Source organism: Bubalus bubalis, chromosome 18 (genome assembly GCF_019923935.1).
Source record: "Bubalus bubalis isolate 160015118507 breed Murrah chromosome 18, NDDB_SH_1, whole genome shotgun sequence".
Lineage (NCBI taxonomy): Eukaryota > Metazoa > Chordata > Mammalia > Artiodactyla > Bovidae > Bubalus > Bubalus bubalis.
This window is the reverse complement of record NC_059174.1, coordinates 15,200,765-15,221,704: the sequence shown is the minus strand read 5'-3', so window position 1 is coordinate 15,221,704 and position 20,940 is coordinate 15,200,765. Positions and strand designations below refer to the sequence as shown.

Below are 20,940 nucleotides of genomic sequence, written 5' to 3'. Positions count from 1 at the left end.
ATGGTTACCTGCATCTGGAAGGGCAGGGGTTAGAAATAGGAATAATTGCTAATGGGTATGGCATTTTTGGGGATGATGAAACTGTTATAAAATTTGATTGAAGATACTCAGAATCACTCAACTTATACTTGAAATGGGTGATTTTATGAAGTGTGAATTATTTCTCAATTAGCTGTTATCTTTAAAAAGTGAATTATTACTATTTATTATGAACCAGGCATTTCATTTTACATTTTTATCCTTATAAAGGTAAGTTATAGAAACCTAAATTTTTAACATTTTATAATTTTAATATTTGATAAGAACAGTGTCTTCAAAGATGTATTGTTCTTTTTTCTTTTTTTTAAATAAATTTAGCTGGACAGCTTAGCCAGTCAGCACATTTAGCTCTCCAACTGCCATATAATGTACTTGGCTTAGGTCGAAGTGCCAATTTTCTTGATCATCTTTATGTTGGTATTCCACGTCCCTCTGGAGAGAAGGTGAGTAAAAATTGACAAGTAATCTGTTTTTTAATATTTACTGTTCAAATATTGAATCTAAATATTTTCATTTCCTTTAAAGAATTTTAAAAATTCACTGGTAGTGACTGATCTAAGCTTATCTTACATACAGAACATTATAATTTGAAAATATACCTTAAGACTTCCTACCCCTCTTCTTCCCTGCTTTTTCTCATCATTTTCACCATCTAACATACCAAATATTTTTATTTTTATTACTGTCAGACTCCACTTCAACTTGAATTTTAGTTCCAAAGCAGCATTTGTACTTAACACTTTAAACAGTGCCTACTACAAGAGTGTTCTATAAATACTAGTTGAATTAATGTATCCATAAGACAGAAATATAACCCTTCCCTGAAAAGATGAAGAAATTTTTGCAAATAGGAGCCCTATTTGGAACCTTATATATATAAATTTAGCTTAATCCATACCTAGGATTTCAATTTATCAAAGAATACTTAAGCTTTTTCCTTATTTAGAATAATCATGTTTTTAAAGTGTACTGAATGTTAAATGTTCTTATTCTTTTTGTAGTCTGTACGAAAACAAGAATGGACTGCAATCATTCCAAATTCTCAGCTAATTGTCATTCCATATCCTCCCAACGTTCCTCGAAGGTAATGTCCTTGCTTGAATTGAATTTGGTAAAAATACTGTCAACTCTGAATCACAGATACATCTTTTTAAAGCTCTGTTTCTGTTGTGTTCCTGTGAGTGTCATCACTTAAGTTTGCTTACAGCAAACTTTAAACGGCTAAACATACCTATACATAAGATCCCTGACATTTTCCACTAAGAACAAATTAGACCTTATTAGAAAAACAGCAGCTTAACTAGAGATTTATACATGTTCTGATTAAATAAGCTGGTCTTCAGTTATTAAATAAGCTGGTCTGATGCGAAGAGCTGACTCATTTGAAAAGACCCTGATGCTGGGAAAGATTGAAGGTGGGAGAAGGGGATGACAGAGGATGAGATGGTTGGATGGCATCACCAACTCAATGGGCAAACTCCGGGAGTTGGTGATGGACAGGGAGGCCTGGCATGCTACAGTCCATGGGGTCGCAAAGAGTCGGACACGACTGAGCAATTGAACTGAACAGAACTCAGCTTACTGGCCATAAATTCTACAATTTCAGGCTGCTGAACTTCACAAGCAATGATCTTTTTAGCAAATGCTTTGAGAAGTGGTTTATGTCCCACAGTGGTTAGGCAGAAATTTTGAAGTTCAACACACCCAGGCAAGAAACTCAAATCCACTGCTAGCTGACTAAAACAGGAAGCTAGTCCTTGTTGTCTCTGAAGGACTGTACAGTCCATGGAATTCTCCAGTCCAGGATACTGGAGTGGGTAGCCTTTCCTTCTCCAGGGAATCTTTCCAACCCAGGGATTGAACCCAGGTCCACTGGCAGGCAGATTCTTTACGAGCTGAGCCACGAGGGAAGCCCTTCTGCACTGTAGAATGGGAGGTAAAATACCTGCCTTACAAGGATGAGGATGAAATGTGCTTAACACAGTACCCAACATATACTGTTTTCAGTGAATGATAGGTATTTTTAGCCTTACTAGCAGAAGGCAATGGCACCCCACTCCAGTACTCTTGCCTAGAAAATCCCATGGACGGAGGAGCCTGGAAGGCTGCAGTCCATGGGGTCGCTGAGGGTCGGACACGACTGAGTGACTTCACTTTCACTTTTCACTTTCATGCGTTGGAGAAGGAAATGGCAACCTGCTCCAGTGTTCTTGCCTGGAGAATCCCAGGGGAGGGGGAGCCTGGAGGGCTGCCGTCTATGGGGTCGCACAGAGTCAGACACGACTGAAGCGACTTAGCAGCAGCAGCAGCAGCAAAACATGTTCCTTTTATAATGTTGCATTTAATTCTAAATCTTTATCTGTTCATTTTTCTTTAACTTATTAGGTTGATTCCATTATTTCAAAAAGTAGGTGATGAAGGTATTCATTAACACTTAAATTTTATTGGGAAAAATAGAACCTGTTATTAAGGCCATTCTGATGTCAATATGAAAAAAATAACCTATGAGTATGTGACTAGTGGCTTATTATATTTCTTCTCAAAATACACGCTACACTGTTTTCTTCTTCCAGTTTTATTGAGATACAATTGACATACAGCACTATGTAAGTTTAAGGTATATGGCATTATGATTTGACTTAGTTACATCATGAAATGATTATCACAGTAAGTTTAATGAACATCCATTATCTCACATAGGTACAAAGTTAAACAGAAAAAATATTTTTCTTGTGATAAGAACTCCTAGGATTTACTCTTTTAACAAATTTCATATATAACATGTGGCAGAGTTAATTCTGTTTATTGTGTTGTACATTACATTCCTAGTATTTATTTATCTTATAACTGGAATTTTGTAACTTTTGACTGCCTTCATCTAATTCCCTCCCCTCATACCTCCCATCCCTGGTAACCACAAGTCTGAGCTTTTTCTATGATTTTAAAAAAATAATATAACTGACCTACAACACTATGTTAGTTCCTGTTACACAGTATGTTGTTGTTTAGTCACTAAGTCATGTCCGACTCTTTGTGCCCCATGGACTGCAGCATGTCAGGCTTCTCTGTCTTTTACCATCTCCCGGAGTTTGCTCAGACTCATGTCCATTGAGTCAGTGATGCCATCCATCCAACCATCTCATCCTCTGTCGTCCCCTTCTCCTCCTGCCTTCAGTCTTTGCCAGCATCAGAGTCTTTTCCAGTGAGTCAGTTCTTTGTATCAGGTGGCCAAAGTATTGGAGCTTCAGCTTCAGCATCAATCCTTCCAATGAATGTTCAGGGTTTACTTCCCTTAGGATTGACTGGTTTGATCTCCTTGCTGTCCAAGGGACCCTGAAGAAGCTTCTCCAGCAGCACAGTTTGAAAGCATCAATTCTTCCACACTCAGAATACAGAATACAGTGATTTGATGTTTCTGTACATTTCAAAATGATCACCACAGTCAAGTCTGATTACAGTCTGTCATCAAAGACATTACATAATCATTGACTATATTCCCCACATTGTACATTTCATATCCATGACTCATTTACATCGCAGCTGGAAGTGTGTGCCTCTCAGTCAACACCACTCATTTCTCACCTTCCCTTTCCCCTCCCTCTCCCCTCTGGCAAACACTTATTTATTCTCTGTAACCCTGTTTTGTTATGTTTGTTCATTTGTCTTATATTTTTTTAATTCCATATAAATGAAATCATACAGTATTTGTCTTTCTCTTTTTTCACTTAGCGTAATACCCTATAGGTCCATCCATGTTGTCACAAATGGCAAGATTTCATTCTATTTTATGGCTAAGAAATATTCCATTGTGTGTATGTGTATATGTATAAATGTGTGTATGTGGAAAGAGAGTGAGGACTCACGTTCTTCTTTATCCCTTCATCTATTGATGGGTACTTAGGTTGCTTTCACTATCTTGACTATTATATATAATGCCGCAGTGAACATAGGGTTGCATGTATTTTTTCTAATTAATGTTTTCATTTTCTTTGGATAAATACCCAGAAGTGGAACCAAACTACTTAAGAAAACAACTCTATTACAGCATTATGTTTGAAATAAGATAACATCAATAATGCCAGTTACAGTCTTGAGTTCAGATCTTTTTAATGAATCTATTAAAATTTTGAAATATATAACAAAATGAATGTACACAAAAAAACTATATGAATTATAGTACTTCTAGATCATGTAATATCATGACATAGAACAATCTCTTAAAAAGAGTGGTAAAATAAAAGACAATAAAGGGAAAATGCACTTAGAATATGTATAATAAGCAATGATTTGTGATTTTAGAAGATAACTATGCATATACATTTATATATATATAGATACATAGATAAGAAACTGAGAAGAATGACTGCTTCTGAGTAAGACACTGAGTATTGGCCTTTTGTTTAGTATTTTTTATTACCAAAATTCCTTTATTCATTTTTAATTTATTTTTAAATTAAAACCACGCAAAACATCTCATGAAAAGACTTTTTCTTAAGTATGAAGTAAGGTACTGAGAATAATTAACCTCAACTAATTAACAGTATTTAAGGTTTTCTTCCTCTGAGTTTCTGGGAAATTCTGTTATAGCCTTTCTTCCATAAGCTCAACATTCTTCATGTTTCTCTTGCTCTTTCTGAAAAACAAATGTTCCTTTCAAATTTATGTACATAATAAAAACCAAATTGATTTTAGTTTGAGGTATACTTTGAGATTTATTGACTAGAGGCTAACTTACGGATCAGTAAATTTTAATTATCCCCAAATAAGTCAGTCACTGCTTGCAATTTATCAGAATAATTCTTACCTTTATTAAAATTTAAAATGAAAGTATATCCATTATCTATTTTCAGAGAAAACAAAAAGTTCTTTACATATAACCACCTGCAGTGTTGGTGATACAGACTTCAGTTTTAGGTTTTTCATGGTTTTCAAGGGTTTTGAGGGTTTTATGTGGACTGTTTTAGAAGAAAGAGCTACTTATATTATTTATGCTAATGCTTGTATATTGCCATTGAAGGACTAAAATCATTTTGTAAGAAGTCTCACAGTGCCATTGTAATATTGCAAACCTTCCAATATGACACTTTGTACAAGTACTTATCTACACCTGGGGGACATAGGGTTATTTTACTTAGTCATAGTAAACATGTGAATAGGGGTCAAAAACTAAGATACAGAAATCTTATCAAAATCATGTGACAATTTAACCTTAAAGTTCAAGGTTTCAAATTCAGCAAGTCAAACAAGACATAAAAACAATGTCTAAAATTGCCCAAAGTACCCTTAATAAGTTTGTCATAGTGGTGCTGGTGGTTGTTCAGTCACTAAGTCGTGTCTGTCTCTGCAACTTCATGAACTGTATGCAGCACTCCAGGCTTCCCTGTCCTTCACTATCTCCTGGAGTTTGCTCAAGAATAATTCTCACAGGAGCAAGGAAAAGTATCAAAGCATCTCAATCAAAAATTCTTTTCTGTTTCATTTCTTTTTTTTTTTTTTAAACTTTACATAATTGTATTAGTTTTGCCAAATATCAAAATGAATCCACCACAAGTTTCATTTCTTTAAGTAAAATCTGAACTCTGCTGGTTTGTCAATATTCTTAACCCTATATAATTTTAATTGCTTTTGTTTTACTTGTAATGAATTGGATATAGGTGGAAGAATTAATGAATGACTGAACTGATTATTAATAAGAACTTTTGCTTTTTGGTCACAATAGAATTTTGTTATTTTTAAGTTAAATGTGTAATTTTAATTCTTCTCTTTTCATCTACAGCTGGAGTGCCAAACTGTATCTTACACCAAGCAACATTGTTCTACTTACTGCTATCGCTCTCATTGGTGTCTGTGTTTTCATCTTGGCGATAATTGGCATTTTGCATTGGCAGGAAAAGGTTTGTTCACTTAAATGAAACTTTGATTATTTATAATAGTAATATGTTGCTTTTTTAACATTTTTTAAATTAAAAAACTATATCTTCAACTTTTTCACATGACTAAGATTTTCTGATTTTTCAAGTTCTGTCCATATTATTGATGATAATTTCTTTCATCTCAAGTTACTAATGTCTCAGTGATTCCTACAAATCAAAGAAAACTATGTATTTTAAAATTTTGATACTACACAAAAGTAATAAAGTGAATACCCTCAAATCAACAGGTATATCAAAATGCTTAATTAGAAGTAATTTCATAATGGCCTTAAAAATAATAATCATTTCTTAAATGAACCTGTGGTCATTATTTACTATTAATAATAAAGCCATGGACTTTTCTTCCAGGGAATAGTAGCTATCTCTTTATAAAAAATTAGAGCAGAGAGAGTTTAGGTGGGAAGTAACAAAGTGATAAACATCCTTTCCATCTATTAATAGCAGGTATTCTTTGCATTAAACAAGACTGATTTCTGTTCTACAGTATAACACCATAAATAATAATTAAAAACAAAACTCCAAAAGTATAATTTTATATAATATTAATGAGGAGAAACAAAAGGCTTTCATATAAATTTATTAGTAGTTTAGATATAAAGGGAAAAAGTTAATTTCTATTTGTGTATGAATTCATTACACAACTAGGAGGTTCCAAAAATGTTCTCCAAAAAGGGCTTCTTTGTCACAAAAGTGTCTTCCTTTTTTGCACCTATTCCCTTTAGACTGTTATGCTTATAATGATCATTTTTTAATTAAAATTACCATCTGTTTTATGTTACCAGTTTTAACTATGAAAGAGAATATATTATTGTTCTAATAAATGTTCATAGGTTTGTCTGTCCAAAAAATCACTCCTTCCATATAAAAAATGATAACAAAGTTACATATTCAGTTGCTTTTAAAATTGCGACTTAAGATAGATCATGGCAGAAACCAACACAACACTGTAAAGCAGTTATCCTCCAATTAAAAATAAATGTTTAAAAAAGAAGAGGTAAGATCAGAGGTGACCCTATTTACTTTCATCTGAAGTTTCAGAACATAGTATGAAATATTATATAGCTCTAGACCTATGAAGGAAAAGAAATTAATTAATTTTACAATAGGTCTGATTACAGTATAAACAGACTCACAGTGATGATACAGTGGCTAAAAACTGAAGTTTTAAATACAAGAATGGATCGAAATACATATTTGTAAACTGCCTCTTCCTGTGGTACTGTGGTTCTTCTTTCCCTTGGATCACTTCTCTTTCACCTATTGGCTGTTCTTTCTGCCACAGTGTCTGCCCTAGGCCCTCTTCTTTATACACATTCCCTTGCCACTTTCAGCTCAGTTCAGTTGCTCAGTCTTGTCTGACTCTTTGCAGCCCCATGAACCCCAGCATGCCAGGCTTCCCTGTCCATCACCAACTCCCAGAGTCCACCCGAACCCATGTCCATTGAGTCAGTGATGCCATCCAACCATCTCATCCTCTGTCGTCCCCTTCTCCTCCTGCCCTCAATCTTTCCTAGCATCAGGATCTTTTCCAATGACTCAGTTCTTTGCATCAGGTGGCCAAACTACTGGAGTTTCAGTTTCAACATCAGTCCTTCCAATGAACACCCAGGACTGATCTCCTTTAGGATGGACTGGTTGGATCTCCTTGCAGTCTAAGGGACTCTCAAGAGTCTTCAACACCACAGTTCAAAAGCATCAATTCTTCGGTGCTCAGCTTCTTTATAGTCCAACTCTCAAATCCATACATGACCACTGGAAAAACCACAGCCTTGACTAGACGGACCTTTGTTGACAAAGTAATGTCTCTGCTTTTGAATATGCTGTCTAGGTTGGTCATAACTTTCCTTCCAAGGAGTAAGCGTCTTTTAATTTCATGGCTGCAATCACCTGCCACTTTAGTTTTATCTAAAATCATGGCATGAGCTATCACCTCAGATATGCCCAGCCTTCAGTTCAGTCGCTCAGTCGTGTCCGACTCTTTGTGACCCCATGAACCGCAGCATGCCAGGCTTCCCTGTCCATCACCAACTCCCAGAGTTCACCCAAACCCGTGTCCATTGAGTCGGTGATGCCATCCAACCATCTCATCCTCTATCGTCCCCTTCTCCTCCTGCCCTCATTCTTTCCCAGCCTTCATCTCTCTCTAAAGCTCCCTCCTTCCAACTGTCACCATGACACTTCTACCCAGATCAATTACAAACAACTTAAAACTAGTTTCTTTCTTATTCACTACAGGATTTACCAGTTGCCCTCCTGTATGTGCCTTCATACAATCTCTGAAGCCGACTCCACTTCTGAATTCCTTACATCAGTACTTTAATTTAGTTGAGTTCAACTCCTTGTTATATCCTCCCTGTCCTCCCAAATTCCATTCTCTCCCCTCCACTGCATTTATCACATTGCTGCCAGATTACTCATCTTTTAGTCTTAATCATGTCACTCCTCTGCTCAAAAACCTTTGGTGCCTACCCCCTGCCTAAAATGTGTAACCCCATTAGCCTAGCCTTCATGGTACAGTCTTCTTGTGACTCCACCATACACTTTTCCAACCTTTCTATTACTAGTTGCTTCCATATATCCCATGCTCCTCCCAGACTTCCCAGGATTTTCCTGCTCTTCCCCCATCTTATAGTGAATGTCCCTCTTAATTTCCATAAATGCTGTCTTTCAAAGCTTTCCCTTTCATCATGCCAACCAAAAGTAATCTCTCAGAATTTTGGTAACATTTTTCAGCTTTTATCCTGAAATAGAGTTATTTAGTATGCTTTGCTTATGTTTTAGTAACATTTTTCAATTTTTATCCTGAAATAGAGTTATTTAGTACGTTTTTAGTATGTTTTTCATTCTAGGCTTTAATAAGTTCCATGAGAGCAAGATACAAAACTGAGGAGTTTTCTAATCCCTCAAAATTCCAAGCACATGGGACTTAACCTAGTGGTCGAGTAATTAAGAATCCAGTCTTCCACTGCAGGGGGCACAGGTTCCATTCCTGGTCAAGGAACCAATATCCCAATGCAAAATCAATAGGTTAACCCCAAAATAACTAATGTGCTTTAATTAGATTCAGCAGTATTAAGAACAGGAAAAATGTAATAGTTGATTCCATTCTTACAAAATCTAATGTTTACTCCTACTTTCAAATAAATAATATATAACAAACTAAGCTTTTAAGGAACAATGCTTGTTGGTTTTTTAAATTCAATTTAAAAGATCATTAATTATAGAATAGCTACTGTAAACTATAAAAATATTTCATAAGATTATCGCATAATAAAATCACACTTTTACCTACTAATTGCTGAGGGCTTTTTTAACTAACCATTTCATATTTCAGAAAGTCTTTGACATTTTCTTATCATTTATCAACCAGTCTAAAATTCTTTTTCAGAAAGCAGACGATAGAGAAAAACGACAAGAAGCTCATCGATTTCATTTTGATGCTATGTGACTTGCCTTTACTACTGCATAATGGAACAGCTATTCACTTGATTAACTGAAATGCTAAACTTGGCTTATAGAATAAAATAGGAGATTTTGACTATTACTTATAAATGATAAATCCCTTGGTAATTATTGGAAAATGTTCAAATAAATATGGCCTGAATGTGTTACAAGGTCTTTTTTTAAAGTACTTTGTTTACAATAGTTTGGTTCTTTTTTCACTTGTGCTGTACATTTTTTTCCCTTTGTGGAATGTGTTGCATGTACTCAGGTGTTTATGTATTTATAATCTTATTAGAATAATGATGGGAAAAGACGTGTAAATAAAAATTATTTAAATGAGCAAGGTTTTTTGTGTTCCACTTGAATCAATCTTGCTTCTTAGTCTAACAATGCAAATTATACTTCTGTGACTGTATCATAGGTAAGTTCTTAACCGTTCACCCTCACGACAGCAGGTGAGGGGTCTTTCACTGATGTCATACAATATAGTGGTTGGGTACTCTGGCTTTGGAACCACAGTCAGGCTCGCTTTAAACTCTTGGTCACACCATTTACAAGCTGTTTGCTGAACTTGGCTAACTGCTTAAGCCTGTTTTCTTGTTTATAAACAGAGCTAATACTATTACACAGTTGAGTTATAATATACATTAAATAGGATAATGTATACAAAGTACATAGCTTGGTGCCTAGCACAGAGTAAGGTTTCAATACATGGTAGTTGTTGTTACAATTATTCTTAAATCGTTTTTTACAGACTTCTGCAACTAATTATCAAAATATACAGACTTCATAGGATTTTCTTTTCAGGTATGTGGAAATCATAGTCTTAGGAAAGCCTAAATTCTTCATGGTTGACACCCTATATAAAGGTTTATTACTTTCTTATATTAACTGAAAATTATAATACCCTTCAAGAATTAATGTGCCCCAGTAATTTTCATTTGAACATAGATCCTTATCACATGGTAGTGAAAAGCATTTGATTTCTTGAAACATCTGGGAATGCAAATCTTCAATCACATTTCTATTCTCAAACGCTTGTAAGAGTCTGTAATTTACGTTCAGACTTCAATGCAAATTTTTGTGAACTTCATCAAAAAGTTACATCTAAGTTTATATGTCAGTGCTAATAACTTCCTAACATGCAAACGAACATATGATGGATATAAAATATAAAAACTTGAAAACAATTTTGTTCTTCGTGTTATTTTTTTTCCTTACAGTTCACTGAGAATGGCCTGTGTATAAGTGGTTTACTTTATGTACCTAAGCATGGCTTTGTGTACCTAAATCTTCTAATAAATATTCTGTATTGAAACAAAGTAGTTTGGGGAATGTGTAAATAATTACTTTGGCCCATGATAAGCCTTAGAGGTTATGAGGTCCACGTGCCTAACAGGGCTAGACAGGCATCTCCCAACTATAATACCCAGTTAAATTCATTAAACCTTCATCAGCCTACAACACTGTGCCAGGCTCTGTTTTACACTGTCCTTAAAGACAGGTATGTTTAGTATCTATTATTTGATACAGCATGAGTTTTAAAACTCATTGTAGTCAGAGTCTATGAGGAATAGTGTTACAGGCAAATGAAATATTAATGACAAAAATACAATCAGTGACTTTATGTTTCTGAATCTTGATACCAACCTTCAATGCAACATCAGTGCCACTCATTAAGGGACAGCAAGTAAATGTGTCACAATGTTCAGAATCAAATACAGCTGACCCTTGAGCAAAATGGGTTTGAACTGCACAAGTCCTCTTAAAAGTGGCTTTTGCAGTACTTAGGTACTGCAGTAGTACACAGTTGGTTGAATCTGCAGATGCAGAACCTCAGATACAGAAATCCAACAAGAAAGTTACACTTGGATATTTGTGTAGGTCAGCACACACACTGTTCAAGAGTGTAGTGGAAAGAGCACAAGACTTTGAGGTCAAACTAATCAGGATTCAGAGCCTAACTCCCATTTTGTGACTTTTAGTCAGTCACTTTACCTCTTTGAGCTCTGGTTTCTTCCTCTATAGAGGAAGAAGGATACTGAGTGGTACCTACCCTAAAAAAATTTGAGTTTTAAGTAGCAATATGTGCACAGAAGATACTTGAAAAGTGCTGGTTCTTTTCTTCTCTCCCACTTCCTATTGCAGAGACAAACAATAACTTAACATTTTGACTCTCTTCCACTGACCTATACTTACATAATCCTCCTCCTCTGGGGAACTAGGAGTAATCAAGACTTAATAACCCTTTGAAGATAACAATCACATGCAAACTTTTTTTTTTACTGTGCTTCAGTTTACTGCATTTCACAAATATTTTGTTGTTTTAAAAACTGAATATTTGTGGCAACCCTGCATTAAGTAAGCCTATTGGTGCCATTTTCCAACAGCATTCGCTCACTTGATGTCTCTGTGTCACATTTTGGTAATTCTTGCAATATTGCAAATTTTTAAATTATCATTATAGTGACTTGTGATCAGTGATTTTTTTTTACATTACTATTATAACTGGGGTTTGTTTTTTTGTATTCTTAAGGTATGTACATTGTCTTTATTTTTCTTTTTTGCTTTTTTTTTTTTAATTTATTTTTTGCCACACCATGGGGTATGTGGGGTCTTAGTTCCCTGACCAGGGGTCCAACCTTCATCCCCTGCATTGGAAACATGGAGTCTTAACCACAGTCTTAACCAAAGGGAAGTCCCTAGGATGTACAGTGTCTTTAAAAAGACATAATGCTATTACATAATGCTATACTGTATAGACTGCAATATAGTGTAAACAATGAGAAACCAAAAAAGTTCATGAGACTTACTTTACCATGATATTCTCTTCATTGGGGTGGTCTGGAACCAAACCCATAATATCTCCAAGACATATCTATACTTGCAAATACAATAAATACATTGTTGTTAACACAGCATTTATTTGGACTAACCGTTTATATTTCTCCATCTACCAGCCAAAAAAACTATTTATTTTCAGAAACTTAATTCTCAAATAGTTTCTCCAAGAAAGCCTCAGGATTAAAGGTAATAACTTATGAACATACTTTTTATACTCTCCCTACTCTTGATATGGTGGGAAGCTATTACAACTAGATATACCTAGAGATTCACCCTCAGATTAAATATCCATAAATCTGTGACATGCATCTCTACTAAAGACAATGGTTACTAAACCAGCAAAGGTAAAAATGAACTGGCATCAAAGATACAGCCTTTTCAAGCAGAGAAATCCTATAGCAAAATGTTTCAATGTAGAAGAAAAATAAAATCACTAAGGATACTAGATTAAGTTATTTTAGAAAAACTAAAAATAATTTTACATATCACTAAAAATAAGATCACCAAGGTAAATTAAGACATTTATACAAAGGTCCAGTGAATTCATATAGTAATTGCAAAAAAAAATGAGTTTTATTCCATGTTTCAATTTTTTTTCCTTTTGTTCTTTAGAAAATCTCGAAGAATAAAAGGAAATATTAATTTTTACAAATAGCTAGAACTGACTACTCAAAACTCAATAACTTGAAATGTGTCCAAGAGACCCTGATTACTGAGGCTTAAGTTATGATTTTTGTTCAGCTGCTAAGTCCTGTCCGACTCTTTGTGACCTCATGGACTGCAGCATGCCAGGCTCCCCTGTCCCCTACTATCTCCTGGAGATTGCTCAAATTCATGTGCATTGAGTCAATGATGCTACCTAACCATCTCATCCTCTGCCACCCCCTTCTCCTTTTGCCTTCAATCTTTCCCAGCAGCAGGGTTTTTTCTGAGTTGGCTCTTCACATTGGTGGCCAAAATATTGGAGCTTTAGCATCAGTCCTTCCAATGAATATTCAGGGTTAACTTCCTTTAGGATTCACTGGTTTGATCTCCTTGCAGTTCAAGGGATTCTCAAGAGACTTCTCCAGTACCACAATTGCAAAACATCAATTCTTTGGTGCTCAGCCTTCTTTATGGTCCAACTCTCACATCCATATATGACTACTGGAAAAACCATAGGTTTGACTCTACAGACTGTGAGCAAAGTGATGTCTCTGCTTGTTAATACACAGTCTAGGTTTGTCACAGCTTTCCTTCTAAGGAGCAAGTGCCTTCTAATTTCATGGCTATCATCACCATCTGCAGTTTTTCTGCAGCCTAGGAAGATCAAATCTATCACTATTTCCACTTTTTTCCCCATCTATTTGCCATGAAGTGATAGGACTGGATGCCATGATCTTAGTTTTTTGAATGTTGAGTTTTAAGCCAGCTTTTTCACTCTCTCCTCTCTCACCCTCATCAAGAGGCTCTTTAGTTCCTCTTCACTTTCTGCCATTAGAGTGGTATCATCTGCATATCTGAGGTTGTTACCTCCCAGAAGTTTTGATTCCAGTTTATGATTCATCCAGCCTAGCATTTTGCATAATATACTCTGCATAAAAGTTAAATAAGCAGGGTGACAATATACAGTACTCCTTTTCCAATTTTGAACCAGTCAGTTGTTCCATGTCCGGTTCTAACTGTTGATTCTTGACTCATACAGACTTCTCAGGAGACAGGTAAGGTGGTCTGGTATTCCCATCTCTTAAAGAATTTTCCACAGTTTGTTGTGATCCACATAGCCAAAGACTTTCACATGATCAATGAAGTAGATGTTTTTCTAGAATTCCCTTGCTTAGCAATTTGATCTCTGCGCCTCTGCCTCTTAAAAACCAGTTTGCACACCTGGAAGTTATCTCGGTTCATGAACTGCTGAAGCCTAGATTGAAGGATTTTGAGCATGTGAAATGAGAGCAACTGTACACTAGTTTGAACATTCTTCAGCATTGCCCTTCTTTGGGATTGGAATAAAAACTGACCTTTTCCAGTCCTATGGCCATTGTTGATTTTTCCAAATATGCTGACATATTGAGTGTAGTACTTTAAGAGGATCATCTTTTAGGGTTTTAAATGGGATTTTAAATAAGCTAGGATACTTAGGGGTAACTCCTTAGTATAACAGTGAACTAATGAGGTTCCCTGGCAGGCCAATGGTAGAGAATCTGCCTGCCTATGCAGGGGATATGTGTTCAGTCCCTGGTTGGGGAAGATCCCACATGCAACAGAGCAGCTAAGCCTGTGGGCCACAACTATTGGGCCTGTGCGCTACAGCCCAGGAGCCACAATTACTGATACCAACATGCTCTAGGGCCGTGCTTCCCAATGAGAAGCCTAAGCACTGCAACTACAGAAAAGACAGCGCAGCAATGAAGACGTAGCACAGTCAAAAATAGTAAATTGGGATGACCCAGAGGGATGGTATGGGGAGGGAGGTGGGAAGGGGGTTCAGGATGGGGAACACATATACACCTGTGGCAGATTCATGTCGATGTATGGCAAAACCAATACAATATTGCAAAGTAATTAGCCTCCAATTAAAATAATTAAAAAAGACAAAAGACCTACCACAGTCAAAAATAGTGAATTAAAGTTAACCAGCCCTTGTGACGACTTGCAGCCTATTTGCATCACCTAGCCAGTTATTTTAAAAAACTAATAAAACATAATAGATAACATAATAGATTAGGAGTGCTCTTGGTCAACACTTGTACTGAAGAAAGGAAGGAAGCAAGACTGGGCAGAGGTAGAAATCAAGTTGTGATGCATTCTCAGTGAAATGCCTCATACAGTGCTACAGTGAGTATTGAGATAGGATGCCCACCTCTGCTTCCTAACCTGTCCTAAGTTAGGGTAAGAAGGCTGGGCCTTTATACCCCCCACATTCATCAGTTATTGGCTATAGGCTGTCCCAAGAGCCTCTGTCAAGGAAAACAAAGCAGGCAGAAATAACAAACACCAGAAATGATAAAGAAGATGTAACTATAAAGTATATATTAAAAATCAGAAGAGGCTAAGAACAATTTTACACCAATGAATTTGAAACTTAACAAAACAGACCAATTCCTATGAAAACATCACTAAAACAGATTCAAACAGAAAACCTGATTACTTCTCTGGTAGGTGCTATGATGTCCAGATCCTCCTTCAAAAATAAAGGATTTATTATTCTAATTTCTGAGAGTGCCTTCAACAGATGGCTGTCAGCCCCTTTGGGGCACTGCATTAGCTAAAGAGAGTAGACTCAACTAAGATCACGCCTCTCTTCTTGACACAAAAATCCTAAATGTGTATAAAATAAATATATAAAGCAAAACAGACATGTAAGGAGAAAGAGACACACCCCAGTTTAGGGTGGAAATGTCAATTACCTTCTATAGTGAGTAATAGAAAATGTAGGCAGAAACTCAGAAAATTTAGAGATGACCTGAAAAGCATTACCAATCAAGTTAACCTAATGAAGTAGAAAACACTTCAACAAGAGCAAAATACAGAGTTGCCGTACATGCACAAGGAACATTCACTAAAAGAGATACTAATCTGGGCTATAAAAGAAACCTCCCCAAATTTAAAAGAACAGAAATGATACAAAGATCCTCAGACTAAAACTGAACTACATTAAAGAGATACCTGGAAAACACTCAAACATTAGAAATTAATGCACTTTAAAATAACCATGGGATTAATGAAGAAGTTGCAAAGGAAATTTTTTAAAGTTTTTAAAGAAATAAAAATACAACATAAAATTTGTAGGAGACAGAAAAGGCAGAGCTTAAAGGGAAATGTATAGCATTAAATGCATATATTAACAAAGAAAAAAGATCTAAAATCAGTAACCTAAGCTTCCACCTTAACTAGATTAAAAAAAAAAAGATTAAAGCAAACAGAAGATAGAAGAAAATTATTAAAGCAGAAATCAATAAAAAGATGGTTCTTTGAAATGATCAACAATATTGATATACCTCAAACCAGGGGAAAAAAGGAATAGACACAAATAACTAATATAATGAACGAAACGGAAGACATCACTACTGATTACACTGACATTAAAAGCATACTTTTTTAAAAATATGAGGAATTATCTATGCCCATGAATTCAATAAATTAAATTAAATGGACCAATTCCTTAAAAGATTTGTTGTTGTTCAGTCACAAGTCATGACCGACTGACTCATTGTGACCCCAACAGATTGTAGCATGCCAGGCTCCTCTGTCCTCTACTACCTCCCAGACTTTGCTTAAATTCATGTCCAGAATGTTGGTGATGCTATCTAGCCATCACTTCTCTGCCGCACCTTTCTCCTTTTGCCTTCAATCCTTCCCAGTATCAGGCTCTTTTCCAGTGAATCAGCTCTTTGCATCAAGTGGCCAAAGTACTGAAGCTTCACCTTCAGCAACAGTCCTTCCAATGCATATTCAGGACTGATTTCCTTGAGGACTGACTGGCTTGATCTCCTTAAAGTCCAAGGGACTCTCAAGAGTCTTCTCCAACACCACAATTGGAAAGCAGCAATTCTTCAATGCTCAGCCTTTTTTATGGTCCAATTCTCACATCCATACATAACTATTGGAAAAATCATAGCTTTGACTATATGGACCTTTGTTCACAAAGTGATGTGTCTGAGTTTAATATACTGTCTAGGTTTGTCATAGCTTTCCCTGAGTCAGCATCTTTTAATTTCATGGCTGCAGTCACCATCCACAGTGATTTTGGAGCCCAAGAAAAGAAAATCCTTCACTGCTTCCAATTTTTCCCCTTCTATTTGCCATGAGGTGATGGGACTGGATGCCATGATCTTAGTTTTCTGAATGTTGAGTTTCAAGCCAGTTTTTTCACTCTCCTCTTTTACCCTCATCAGGAGGCTTTTTAGTTCTTCTTCACTTTCTGCCATTGATACAAACTACCAAAACACACATAAGCAGAAATCAATAAACACTATATCTATTTTTTAAAGTTCAATTTTCATATTAAAAACAAACTTTCCACCAAAGAAAACTCAATGGAGCAGATGGTTTCACTGGCAAATTTTACAAACATCTAAGAAATAATACCTATTCTATCCAGTATCTTGAAGAAAAAGAAGAGGAAGGAATATTTCATAACTCTTTCTAAAGGTCAATATTTCCCTAATGCTAAAACCAGACAAAGACATTATAAGAAAATAAAACTACAGGCCAATATCCCTCATAACACAGATATAAAAATCCTCAACAAAACAGTAGCAAATTTTGTGCACAAATATATAAAATAGATAATATATCATTACCAAGTGTTTTTCCTCCCAGAATGCAAAACTAGTTCACTGTTTGAAGGGGAAGAAAGCAATATAATTTACCATACTATTAAGTCAGAAAAAACATTTTATCCTCTCAATAGGCACAGAAAGATAATTTGACAAAATCTAACATCCACTGTCAATTTTTTTTTAAACTAAGTAAACTATGAATAGAACCTCCTGAACCTATTAAAGGGAATTACTTAAAAAAGAAAAAAAAAAACTACAGCTAACACATACTTAATGGTGGGAGACTGAATGCTTTCCCTCTAAGATTAGGAACAAGGTAAGGATGTCCTCTCCCACTGATAATTTTTACCATAATACAGGAAATCTTTTTTTTATATCTGTTTTAATATAAGATCTTCTTTTTAAATTTTTTTAATTGAAATATAGTTGATTTACCATATTGTGCTAGAAACCTTAATTAAAGTAATAAGCCAAGAAAAGAAAAGAAAAGGCATACAGACTGGAAAGGAAGAAATAAAACAGTCCCTATTAGCAGATGACACAGTAGTCTAGAAAATCTATACACACACACACAAGCTCCTAGAACTAAGTGAATTCAGCAAGTTCAGCAGGATACGAGGTCAACACAAAAAATCAATTATATTCCTATATAAATGCCATGAGCAATTGGAAATTGAAATTCTTTTAAATATCACTTAAAATAGATCCCCAAAATTAAATTCTTACGTATAAATATAACAAAGCATGCATAGGATCTGTATGCTGAAATCTATGAAAGAGCGATGGAAGAAATAAAGGAAGACATAAAAGTAAAGACACTGCGTTCATAGACTGGAAGATCCAACCTAGTAAAGATGTCAACACTCCCCAAAGTGACCTATAGATTTAACAACATCCCTATCAAAATTCCAACAGTATTTTTTGGACATAGATAAGATGATTATAAACTTTATATGAAAGAGTAGAGGAGCTAGAACAGTTTCAAATAATTTTGGAAAAGATGGCAAAGTTGAAGGTCACACTCCTGATTTTAAGACTTATTATGAAGCTATAATAATCAGGATAATGTGGCACTTGCAAAAAGACAGACACATAGATCAATGGAACAAAAAAGAAAGTCCAAAAATAATCCCACACAAATACAGCTGTTTGATCTTTGACAAAAGTTTAAAAGTAGTTCAGTGGAACGTGGTCTTTGAAATAAACATTACTGTTAGAATATTTGGTCGTATGGCAGTTCTATTTCCAGTTTTTTAAGGAATCTCCACACTGTTCTCCATAGTGGCTGTGCTAGTTTGCATTCCCACCAACAGTGTAAGAGGGTTCCCTTTTCTCCACATCCTCTCCAGCATTTATTGCTTGCAGACTTTTGGATCACAGCCATTCTGACTGGCATGAAATGGCCCTAACCCTAACCTCATTGTGGTTTTGATTTGCATTTCTCTGATTATGAGTGATGCTGAGCATCTTTTCATGTGTTTGTTAGCCATCTGTATGTCTTCTTTGGAGAAATGTCTATTTAGTTCTTTGGTCCATTTTTTGATTGGGTCGTTTATTTTTCTGGAATTGAGCTGCAGGAGTTGCTTGTATATTTTGAGATTAGTTGTTTGTCAGTTGCTTCATTTGCTACTATTTTCTCCCATTCTGAAGGCTGTCTTTTCATATTGATTATAGTTTCTTTTGTTGTGCAGAAGCTTTTAATTTTAATTAGATCCCATTTGTTTATTTTTGCTTTTATTTCCAATATTCTGGGAGGTGGGTCATAGAGGATCCTGCTGTGATGTATGTCAGAGAGTGTTTTGCCTATGTTCTCCTCTAAGATTTTTATAGTTTCTGGCTAGGCATACACACCAAGGAAACCAGAATTGAAAGAGACACATGTACCCCAATGTTCATCACAGCACTGTTTATAATAGCCAGGACATGGAAGCAACCTAGATGTCCATCAGCAGATGAATGGATAAGAAAGCTGTGGTACATATACACAATGGAGTATTACTCAGCCATTAAAAAGAATACATTTGAATCAGTTCTAATGAGGTGGATGAAACTGGAGCCGATTATACAGAGTGAAGTAAGGCAGAAAGAAAAACACCAATACAGTATACTAACGCATATATATGGAATTTAGAAAGATGGTAATGACCACCCTGTATGCAAGATAGCAAAAAAGACACAGATGTATAGAACAGTCTTTTGGACTCTGTGGCGGGGGTGGGGGATGATCCAGGAGAATGGCATTAAAACATGTATAATATCATATAAGAAAAAAATAAACAAATATAACAGCATGTAAAACAAACAAACAAAAAAAGAATATTTGGTCATCCATATGCAAAGAAAAAAAAGAACCTTGACCTAAACCTCACACCTCATAAAATAATTAACTCAAAATGGATTATAACCTTAAATGCAAAACATAAAACTATCAAACTTTTAGAAGAAAACATACAACAATACATTCATGAACTGCAGTAAGCAAAGAGTTCTTAGAAATAAGACCAATAGTATGATCCATAAAAGAAAACAGTCTAAATTTAAAATCATTTTCTTTGCCAAAAACACTTTCAAGTGAATGAATAGACAAGCTACATATGCAACGGAAATATTTGCAAATCATATATTCAATAACAGACATATCCAGAATGTATAAAATGTAAAAGAACTCTCAAAACTAAATAACCCAGTTTAAAAGTGAGAAAGAATTTGGACACTGCCCCCAAAAAAGATATATGAATAGCAACTAAGCTCATGAAAAGACACTCAACATCATTTGCTATTAGGGAAATGAATATTAAGACCATGGAAAGATACCACTACATGCCTATTACTGTACCAAGAGACTTGCATTTGTTTCAGTTTTAGTAAACAGGATTAAACATAAAGTAAACATCTTTCAAAATGATATTCTGGCTTTTAAGAAAAAGATACATATATGTTAACAATATTCTTCTAAAATATATAATTACAGACTAAGTTTCTCAAGTAAATGGATGACCAGAAATCTTCCTGATGAAGTTGAAATACTTAAGCACTGGTAGAAGATAACATTTCTTAAAATTTTTCTTGCTTTGCAATTATACTAAGCAGAAATTTGAAAACAAGTTTCAGTTCAGTTCAGTTCAGTCGCTCAGTCGTGTCCGACTCTTTGCAACCCCATGAATCACAGCACGCCAGGCCTCCCTGTCCATCACCAACTCCTGGAGTTCACTCAAACTCATGTCCATTGAGTTGGTGATGCCATCCAGCCATCTCATCCTCTGTCGTCCCCTTCTCCTCCTGCCCCCAATCCCTCCCAGCATCAGGGTCTTTTCCAATGAGTCAACTCTTCGCATAAGGTGGCCAAAGTACTGGAGTTTCAGCTTCAGCATCAGTCCTTCCAATGAATGTTCAGGACTGATTTCCTTTAGGATGGA

At 35.5% G+C, this 20,940-nt stretch overlaps 1 protein-coding gene and 1 long non-coding RNA gene across 2 annotated transcripts in view; one reads left to right on the top strand and one right to left on the bottom strand.

The window, feature by feature from the left end:
* ITFG1 (integrin alpha FG-GAP repeat containing 1) overlaps positions 1 to 9,755 on the top strand; it is a 313,498-nt gene extending 303,743 nt beyond the window's left edge. Inside the window, exons 15-18 of the mRNA XM_006062755.3 lie at positions 358 to 482; positions 1,041 to 1,123; positions 5,816 to 5,933; positions 9,361 to 9,755. Coding sequence (XP_006062817.3) covers positions 358 to 482; positions 1,041 to 1,123; positions 5,816 to 5,933; positions 9,361 to 9,420 — 386 coding nt within the window. The 3' untranslated portion in view covers positions 9,421 to 9,755. The remainder of the gene's footprint in view (positions 1 to 357; positions 483 to 1,040; positions 1,124 to 5,815; positions 5,934 to 9,360) is intronic.
* LOC112580379 overlaps positions 1 to 20,940 on the bottom strand; it is an 80,404-nt gene that overhangs the window by 54,594 nt on the left and 4,870 nt on the right. The gene's annotated exons all lie outside the window — the stretch shown is intronic.